Genomic DNA, 10,632 nt, shown 5'->3' with positions numbered 1-10,632 from the left:
ATCGTCTTAGACATCTGTCTACGACATCTTAGAAAAAATGCAGAATACCGAAAGACCTAAAATACTATTTGTTTTAAAGGATAAAGCTAAGCTAAGCAAAGCTAAGAACCGACTTAGATACGACACTTAGGTACACCAAGAAATTCTACAATAGAAGAAATAGATGAACCTACAATTTCAATGTCAATGTCAACTTTAATTTTATTATTATATTCGTAATCTTCATAAAATAACCTTTAACGTGAGTCCAAACTTGAAGCATTTATCTCAAAAAACCAAAAAGTTCGAACTTTCAACGTTTAATTTTGACATATTTGTCAACTTCATAAAAAATCCTTTGAAATGAGTCCAAACTCGACATATTCAAATTTAATATTAATGGAAATACAATCACTTCCGGTTTGAAACGTCAACGTCGATTTTCACATATATGTCATCTTCTTTAAAAAACCTTTAAAATGAGTCCAAAGATGTCGCACTTATCTCAAAAAAACAAAAAAGTTTGAATAAAAAACATTAAACCCTAAGTTAGCAACAATGAAGATAGCAATTTAATTTTTAAATATTAATACCAACCTTAATTTTTTATTTTTTTTATTATATTTTTGTTTTTGTGATAAATATTAAGACATTTTATAAAAATTAAGAATATGTCAAAATGACATTGACATTTCAAACCGGAAGTTGACCATAACTTCATTAATATTGAAGGTAAATATGTCGTGTTTGTACTCATTTTAAAGGATTTTTAATGAAGATTACAAATATGTCAAAATTGAGGTTGACATTTTAAACCTGAAGTTAGTTATCATATAATAGAAGTTTTATAACTGAAATTAATCTATTGTTAGTCACTTTTCCGCGTATTCTTTTTATTTTTAACGTGTTTTTTGGGTTATTTCACATTGATTAAAAAAAATCGTCGATTTTTAGGCTACATCATGATTCTTGAATTGTTTCCAAGTTTCTTAATATTTCTTTTGTTAAAAAAGAGCGTTTTTAAATTTTAACCTGTAAACTTGTAACACTTCGTCCTTAATTTCATTTTACAACTTTTTAAACTTTAATTTTGTAAATTAGTAACTAATCATCTGATTTCGACTTTGATACGTGATCTTTTTTAACAAAACAAAAAGAAATATTAAGAAACTTGTTTGTAAAATGGATAAGATGAGAGATATTAATCTATTTGTAGAGTCTCTGAACATCACCAAGGCCCGGAACTGATTAGACTTAAATTCTGTATAAAATAAAAACCAGTTTAAAAGTACAAAATCAAACTCTAGATTATTTTCTCCAAAAATTTTTACACGAATCGTCATCGTTTTGTTTCTAGTTTCTAGTTTAGTGATTAAATTTATGCCACGACTTACAGAAACAACCTGTATAATCGTAAAACGTAACGAGTAACCAAGTGGCTGCTGTGCTTGTGATAGCTGTCTGAAGAGTTTCATTCTACAAAAATTCATCTTCCTCTTCAGGATCGTTATTCTTATTTAGTTCGGCTGATGACCGAAGCAGTCAATTCTGTTTTTGTATGCAGGCGACCATACAGAAGGACATCCAAAACGTCACCGCCTTGGTGGGATGAGGAGTGCACTAAAGTTATTAAAGAGAGGAAAACTGTAATTAAGGTGTACAAACAGCACCCAATCCTGGATAATTATGTTAAAGAGACTATGGCCTACGTCAAACGATTTCTGAAGGCAAAGAAACGGAATAAATGGAAAAATTATCGCAGTAGTTTAGTTTGCAGTATGGAATAATATTCGAAGATTTTCTGGGTTGCCTGGCAATAGATCGTTTATTATTAATCCCCAAATCCCATCTAAATAAAATTAATATTTTACAGTCCCCTAATTGTTCGTGTGGGTTTGAGACAGAGGATTTGAATCATATATTTTTCAACTGCGATATGATTCATATATGAATCATATCGGCCGGAATTCATCAGTTCTTTGCTATCGCACGGTATCTCCTTGCCACTTGATGTTATCACGATTTTAAACTGAAATTGTTTTGAGATTTTTAAAATTATTTTTGTTTTTATGAGGAAGATTATTTGATATCTTTTAGTTAAATTACTTAGTACTTTAGTTTCTTTGATATTTTGCAGACACTTCGACTTATACTCCATCGAATTCTGATTGGTAATAAGTGAGATATTCGCGTTTGTCGTTTTCGCAAATTTTTCAGTTTTGCCGATAGGATGAAAACACAAGACGATGCTATTTGGAGCTTTAAGCATTAGCAGTTTCTCGAAAAACGAGATTATGACATGTAAGCTACTTTTTTTATCTCTTTTAGTTTCGGAGATAGCCTATGCGGACAACGGAGTTGGGACACCTGTACTTATTTCTCAACATCCCTGTGTAAAAACGATACACAGGGATACACATTTTTTAAAGCGTATTACATTAATTGGGTACATCCTGTACAAAAAAGTTTTTTTATGGATTCCTGAGGCAACAACTTCGATTACCAAAAAAAAAAAAACCGCGATAACTCAAATAAATTAGTACAACTACATTTACGTGAATAATCAACGTTAAAATTTATTGTCGTGGGAGTGTCAGAACAATTTTTTTGCTTCAACTAAAACAGCTTTTATTACTCGTAATAAACCCAAAGATACCGCTCCTTAATACGATTCAACTTCTTCACAAGCAGATTTACTTGATCCGCAACGAATTAAAAAAAAAGGGTAACTAATTATCGAGGCATGTAACAAGTTACAAATCAGGTGATGAAGAAGTTAATGAGAAAATAATTATAGCATTTTGATTCAGTCCTGAACCGTTTTACGTACGGGGAACAGTTAGATATATCATATCAGAAAAAAGATTACCGTAGGATTTCGTTATCAATGATTTATTCAAAAAGAATTACTTATTAAAAAAATAATAAAAATAACAGAGATTGATTAATAATAACGGAATTATGAAAAAATGTCATGAAATGTCGTGGAAAAGTCGGAAAAAATGTCATCTAGACGTGGTGTTTTGTCAGCATGGTAAAGAATTCAATTAAAGTATATGCGAGATTAAAAAACGAGGATGTTAGCAGCAAAAAGGTGGTGGTGAGTAAAATGGGAAATGATATAAAATTTATCATAAAATTATAAAATGAGTGTAAAATCGAGAATAAAATGAGAAATGTTTTGAGATTGTTGTCTATAAAACGCCAGATGGTGTCCGATTGATACTACTTCCTATGTCTTGTTTCTTTGCCGCAGAAATATCAAATTTATCGTCGAGTTGAGCACGAGGACATTAGCTTTCCCGTAAATAGCACGACAGATGTTCCGCAAAAGAACCGCAAGTACAGGTAGAATAAAAAAAAATGTTTATCTCCTTAAATAGAATTTGTTTCATCTCGTTTAATTCAATTTCTTAGATTTTGCAAAATATTTGATGAACTTTGTACTCAAGCTGATATTTTTACAACTCTCGCTGTACCGATTATAAACAGGTAAAAAATATCACATTTTTAAATCTTAATAAAAGATCGTCTATTTTTTAGCGTTGTAAATGGTTTTAATGGAACAATTTTCGCTTACGGCCAGGTAAAACCAAGTTATAAACAAAAAATTAATTATTTTGAAAATATTTAAGAATTTTTATAGACGGGAAGTGGAAAAACGTATTCAATAACAGGATCTCCTTCGGAATATAATAAAAGGGGAATTCTTCCTCGGTGTATTGAACAAATTTTTGAGTTAACTAAAACCGTAAGTTAATCAAAAAAAAACTTACCCTTTTTACATTATTTGCATTAATTCACTTTTCTTCACGACACCACACTAAAGACTAAAGCATTTAAATTCATTAACGAAGTTTATTTAAACCTAATCTAATTTAAACTATTTTAATCTAAACTATTTAAATAATAAAATCGTGCCGAACTAATTTTATTACAACCACATTTTTATCAACATTTTTTTGAAAATATTAAACCCATCGCATTCCGAACGTTGTTGTCGGCACGATTAACCAAACATGAAAAACATTCATTATCGTCACATATACGGATACACGGCAATCGTAAAAACCGCAAATTATCTATTACGTGAATTCTCGGGAATCAGATCTTGTTCAGGAAGAGAACGAATCAACAACGATCGTTTTATATCTACTTTCTCAACGTAATCCTAATTGTTTTGAAAACGAAAACAGACTGTGACCCAGATAACTTCTTTAAATTATTTCTCCTTTGAATTCTTTTCTTCTATCTTTAGACACCAAATTTATACAACATTTACGTGTCTTATTTGGAAATTTACAACGAAGTCGGTTACGATTTACTCAACTCCAAATGTCAACCGTCTAAATTAGAAGAACTTCCGTAAGTTAAAACAATAAATTATTTCAAATTTAGGAATCATTATTATTTTTGGGTTTAAGACGGGTTATTCTTCTTGAAGATGCTAATGGTGAGGCTCATTTGAGAAACTTGAGCGTACTTCCAGTTGCAAGCGAACAAGAGGCTATGAGATTAGTTTTTTTGGGAGATACAAATCGGTATTAGAAAATTATTTAGTAAATTTTTCTTTTAATTTTAATCTTAATTAGAACGATAGCTGAAACTCCTATGAATGAATATTCTTCGAGGTCTCATTGCATTTTTACGATTTATGTTAATAGCAGAAACGAATCTGGTGGGAAATTACGAAGATCTAAATTACATTTAGTTGATTTAGCTGGGTGAGTTAATTGGATATTAATTTAAGTATATTTTGATATGATTTAGAATTAAGTGATTTAATAAAAATCATCTTCAGTCTCATGAACTAAAAATAATTTTTAAAAACGGCTTGCTGCATTAAAAAGAAAATACTATAATTAATAATTGATGATATTTCCACAAGGATCCTTCAAGAAATTAATTTTATAGCGAATTTTGAAAGTTATCGATGAAAATTGCAACATCGAAAATTTTATCAAAACTTCAAATATTGTTTTCTCAAAAACTAAAAGCTATTTTTCAAAACGGGTTGGTTCATTGGAAAGAGGACACTTTAATTAATATTTTGGGAAATTTTCATACTCATATTCCAAGAAATCGATTTTATACGAATTTTTAAAACTTAATCGGCGAAAATTGCAAAATTCGAAAAAATTGTCGATTATTTCAAAAATTTATTTCTCAAGAACTAAAAGTGATTTTTCAAAACGGCTTATAGCATTAAAAAGAGGATACTAGAATTAATAATTGGTGATATTTGCACAAGGATCCTTCAAGAAATTAATTTTATAGCGAATTTTGAAAGTTATCGATGAAAATTGCAACATCGAAAATTTTATCAAAACTTCAAATATTGTTTTCTCAAAAACTAAAAGCTATTTTTCAAAACGGGTTGGTTCATTGGAAAGAGGATATTTTTATTAACATTTTGGGAAATTTTCATACTCATATTCCAAGAAATGGATTTTATACGAATTTTTAAAACTTAATCGGCGAAAATCGCAAAATTCGAAAAAATTGTCGATTATCTCAAAAATTTATTTCTCAAGAACTAAAAGTGATTTATCAAAACGGCTTGTTGCATTAAAAAAAGGATACTATAATTAATAATTGGTGATATTTCCACAAGGATCCTTCAAGAAATTAATTTTATAGTGAATTTTGAAAGTTATCGATGAAAAATTGCAACATCGAAAATTTTATCAAAACTTCAAATATTGTTTTCTCAAAAACTAAAAGTTATTTTTCAAAACGGGTTGGTTCATTGGGAAGAGGACACTTTTATTAACACTTTGGAAAATTTTCATACTCATATTCCAAGAAATCGATTTTATACGAATTTTTAAAACTTAATCGGCGAAAATTGCAAAATTCGAAAAAATTGTCGATTATTTCAAAAATTTATTTCTCAAGAACTAAAAGTGGTTTTTCAAAACGCCTTTTTACATTAAAAAGAGGATACTTTAATTAATAATCGAAAGTGATAACAGCGACAGTTCTGTTAGTAATAAATGTGATGATGAATTACAAATGAAGAGAAGAAAACTAGACGAAACTGCAACAAGAGATTTTATATATCGTATTGGAATTGATATAAATAAAGTTGTATTTAATAAAAAAAGTCCTATTAGGGTTGAACTTGATTATTATCTGCAGTGTCCAACACCAAAAGAGATACTAATTCCTGTGAATGGTGGAGTACTAAGTAATAGGTTTTTAATATCCGGGCAAAGCCGGATATTTGGTAACTATCCGTTCCACCACTAGTATATGTTTAGTGAATTCCTCCTGTGTTCTTACATAAGCCTGATCCGCAGTAATCAATTCACTTACAAGTACCACATTATTCGTTACTTAGTTTCACCCCATCAAATGTCTGTTAACGATTAAACACATAAAATCTATCTTCACGAACTTTATTGCCTTCTCACTTATTCGTTGGATAACGAAAATTGTATCCATCAATCCGTCTCGCCATCTTTTGCTATTTCATCGATATTTTTGGCTTTAGAGAAGATGTATCCCTGTTGAGCATTACTCTCCTGTTTTCCTTGCTTTTTGCCATCTCTTCATAAATCTTTTTGAAGTATTTTTTCCAATTTTTCACCTCTTTATCTTTTTGCCCTGTATGAACTTGTTTACTGGTTTCTTTCTGTTTCTCAATAAATTTCAGATTTCCTTCTGACCGTCATATAGGTCACTTCCTTGCTTACTACTTTGTATTCTTCATATGTTATTGCACTTGATCTATTCTGTAAATAGGATTTTTATTTTTCGCAGCTTGAATTCTTGAGTTAATCTTGGTCTTGCATTTCCTGATGTATCTCTTCTCCCTAATGCTTCGTCTGCTTATTTAATCATATTTGCGAGTACTGTTTCAGTGTCATCGTGGTCCTGTATTATACATATTAGTCGTGTATTCTTATTTGAGCGTGTCCATTGCTGCTCAAAAAAGTAATTGCATGACAACAGCGAAAGAGCCACTGAACCAGAACATAATAGAGCAGGTCATGACATTCAGATACTTGGTAGTTGAACTATCAAGTTACAAATGTCTTTCACAAACTCTGAATAACATTTAATAGTTAGCAATAACTCCATTGATTTTTATGGTTCCAATTTCTCTTAATGGCACTTCTTAACCGATTTCGCCTTTAATTATAAACAAAATTAGATTAATATACCAAGCTATTATTCTCAATCAAAATTTGTTTCGATATTTTTTTATTTTTTAGTTCTGAACGTATATGTAAAGCAAAAATAAGTGGTGTAACCCTCCGTGAAGCAAAAAACATAAATCTCTCCCTTCATTATTTAGAGCAAGTAATCCTGGCATTGAGCCAATCGAATCGTACCCACATCCCCTATAGAAACAGCATGATGACGTACATATTACGAGATTCTCTCTCGGGAAACTCCCTAACGAGTATGTTGGCCACTTTAGCTATTACCCAGCAAAATCACCCCGTAAATAAATACATGAGTTAAGCAGGAAAGAAGAAATTTTACCATTTTTGTTTCAGGAAACTGTAACCACTTGTAAATTCGCGCAGAGAGTCGCTTGCATAAGTACAGAAGCTATAATTAATGAGGAAGTTGATCCGCAACAAGAGATTGAATACTTAAGATCTCAAGTTGATGAGTTGCGTAGACAACTTGCTGAAGCTAAAGGGGGAAATGTATTGAAGGTGTCTAGGGGGTTTACAACGATTAAAAAAAATCTTTTCACCCCTTTTTGTTGGATGTTATTGTTCCACAGGGATAGATTTTTTTTATTTTTGTCCCTAAACCCTTTGGGAATTTGTTGTAAACTCCCTTTTGAGTTGATTCGAATTTTTTAAAACATTCTTTTTAGCCGCAAAAAGTTTTGAGTTATGAAGAGGAAGAACGTTGCAAAAACATTGCAAACGGATTTTTAGTGAATAACAAAGAATGTTTGTTAGAAAATTTAAGCAATCCCGAATTAGTTTGCTGCATAAAGTACTTAAAATCAAATTTGGATGAACGGTTAAACAATTATATTGAAAAACAAAAAATCGAAGACGAAAAAATTGATTTAACACAAAAATTTAGCAAAATCATTAAAGAAAAAGAGGAAGAAATTTGTAAATAATAAATTTCGTTTTTTTTTGAATTATTACAGTTTAATTTTTAGCTACTTTAACAAAACTACTTGAAACAGATCCCCAAAAATCGACAGATCTAAATCATTTAAACGAAAATAACAATCAGAAATTAAATTCTTATTATGACCTCCCAAAATTAAAAGAATTCGATTTCGCCGAGTTTAAACCTAAAGAAATAAAAAATTTGGTTGATTTAAACGAAATTAAAAATAATTTGCCGATTTCTGAACCAAACTTATTCGATACTTTTATGATGGATAAAAATAATACTGAAGGAATCAATCAAATAAAAGAATCGTTAGAAAAAAAGTATGATTTAGCTAAAAGCGTTTCAAGAACGGTTCAAAAATGCGAAGATAATATAAAAGATATTAGACAAAAATTAGCAAAAGAACCGATGGGGACTGAAATGTCCGAAAAATTACACACTTTTTTGATATCCCAACAAAAAATTTATAAAGAATCTTTGGATCATTTGGAAGATTTAAAAAGTGAAACCGAATTTTTAAAAGAGAGCTTAAAACAAGCTGAAAAAAAGGTTGTGATTAAATTTGAAAACACCGTTAAAAATAAAAGTAAAGAAAAAAGTGAATACGGGTATGATTTTTATGATTTTATGCCGGAAAAAGACGAATATGAACACAATACTAAAACAAAATCAAAAGATTTTTATGTTGATACATTTTTTAATGTAGTGGATGATGAAACTGAAAATGTTCCTTCAATCGATGAAATTTACATACCAAATAAATATTCAACTTGCACTGATACTGAAAAAGATTTTAGTGAAAGCAACGCTTCGTTATTAAACCTTGATATAGACTCGTTTGAGAAACTTCCTTATTCTAGTCGATCCTTGGAATCAAGCAGAACTTATCGTAGTAAGAGCTCAACCCCAAAGAGTACTGAGGATAAACGAATCGACACTCCTAGAAATACATCAACTAGTTTAATTAAAACCACTGATACCCCCGAATTTATTGAATTCATGAAAACCATTCCATTAACCGGTGATTTTGAAGTAGATGATGAAATTTTTAATTTTTATAGAAGCAAGTTTGAGCATTAATTTTTATTTTCGACAATTTGTGTATTTTGTGTATTGAAATTAATAAAATAAAAAAGATTTTACCTTAAATATTAAGAGACTATTCGATAACCAGCATGATACAAGTGTGTAGTTGGTTATATAACGTATATAAAGTATTTATGTTCAAATCCATATAGAAAGCTTCATGTATATGGCTGAACTAGTAATATATAGGGGACGCTTTAGTGTGCTTGGATATATAGAAGTAGCTTTTGGTATATATGGTTTGCATTAAACTGTAGGAAGTTACTCTGGTTTCACTTCAATGCGAATAAATCTTTCGCCTTTTACTAAAGATTTCCGTGGAGTGGAACAATATAGAAGAGTCTATACACAATTATTGTCCTGATTATTGTCCTGATCTTATGATTGGGACGCCTTATATTAATTCAAACATAACTTATAAAATATGACTTTAAAATGATTACAATATACTGCATAGAACTAAGAGCAATCTTTTTTCAATTTCTCAATTGAATGTCGATTTGGGAAATTGGTTTTTGAGATACGCAAATATTAATTATTAATACCCTAATATTTACGATTATGCAGAGTTGAATCAAAAGAATCATATCTCCGAAATTTTAAGATTCCAAGAAATAACCTTTAAAATGTTAAAAACTTAATTAATTTGCTTTAAATTGCTTTGTATTTCATAATGGTATCTTAATTCGTTTTTGAGATATGTAAAGATTAATTACCCTAACATTTATGTTTAAGGTTAAGCAAGGTTGCGTTCAAAAATTCATAAGTCTGAAATTTACTGTTTTGAAAAAAAACATCTTCAAAATATTAAATACTAAGAAAATTTGCTTTAAATTGCTTTTTATTTCATAACGATATCTCAATTAGTTTTTGAGATATGTAAAGATTAATTACCCTAACATTTGTGTTTAAGCTTAAGCAAGGTTGCGTTCAAATTTTTATAATTCTGAAATTCGATGATTTGCAAAAATGATTGCTAAAGTATTAATTTCGAAGTAAATTTGCTTTAAATTGCTATTTATTTCATGGTGATATCTCAATTAGTTTTTGAGATACGCAAATATTAATTATTAATACCCTAGTATTTATTATTATGCAGAGTTGAATGAAAAGAATTATATCTCCGAAATTTGAAGATTCCATGAAATAATCTTTAAAATATTAAAAACTAAATTAATTTGCTTTAAATTGCTTTTTATTTCATAATGGCATCTCAATTCGTTTTTGAGATATGTAAAGATTAATTACTCTAACATTTATGTTTAAAGTTATGCAAGGTTGCGTTCAAAAATTCATAAGTTTGAAATTCGATGATTTGTAGAAATTATCTTTAAAATATTGAATACTAAGTAAATTTGCTTTAAATTGCTTTTTATTTCATAACGATATCTCAATTAGTTTTTGAGATATGTAAAGATTAATTACCCTAACATTTGTGTTTAAGCTTAAGCAAGGTTGCGTTCAAAC

General features: G+C 29.5%; 1 protein-coding gene and 1 non-coding gene across 2 annotated transcripts; both read left to right on the top strand.

Annotated features, from left to right (window-relative positions):
• The first annotated feature begins 2,931 nt into the window (after positions 1-2,931).
• LOC111427477 (kinesin-like protein KIF6) lies at positions 2,932-9,228 on the top strand. Its single transcript, XM_023062646.2, has 12 exons — positions 2,932-3,079; positions 3,236-3,327; positions 3,397-3,471; positions 3,523-3,565; positions 3,626-3,730; positions 4,238-4,344; positions 4,404-4,520; positions 4,572-4,703; positions 7,200-7,431; positions 7,488-7,643; positions 7,820-8,069; positions 8,120-9,228. Exons 1-12 carry the CDS (start codon positions 3,011-3,013, stop codon positions 9,157-9,159), a joined length of 2,418 nt encoding a protein of 805 aa, XP_022918414.2. The 5' UTR covers positions 2,932-3,010; the 3' UTR covers positions 9,160-9,228.
• A 198-nt stretch (positions 9,229-9,426) lies between these two features.
• Positions 9,427-9,545, top strand: LOC111428016 (U5 spliceosomal RNA). Its single transcript, XR_002708024.2, has one exon. It is a non-coding gene; the product is annotated as a U5 spliceosomal RNA (small nuclear RNA).
• The last annotated feature ends 1,087 nt before the right edge of the window (positions 9,546-10,632 follow it).

The sequence above is a fragment of the Onthophagus taurus genome, chromosome 11, assembly GCF_036711975.1.
Source record: "Onthophagus taurus isolate NC chromosome 11, IU_Otau_3.0, whole genome shotgun sequence".
Classification (NCBI taxonomy): Eukaryota; Metazoa; Arthropoda; class Insecta; order Coleoptera; family Scarabaeidae; genus Onthophagus; species Onthophagus taurus.
This window is presented reverse-complemented; position numbering and strand designations above follow the sequence as displayed.

Excerpts from the sequence above, each read along its gene's own strand:
- LOC111427477 (XM_023062646.2), top strand. The coding sequence starts at position 3,011 with ATGGTAAAGAATTCAATTAAAGTATATGCGAGATTAAAAAACGAGGAT. Across the intron at positions 4,521-4,571 it reads TTTTTGGGAGATACAAATCG|AACGATAGCTGAAACTCCTA; the intron begins GTATTAGAAAAT and ends AATCTTAATTAG. Across the intron at positions 7,644-7,819 it reads CTGAAGCTAAAGGGGGAAAT|CCGCAAAAAGTTTTGAGTTA; the intron begins GTATTGAAGGTG and ends CATTCTTTTTAG.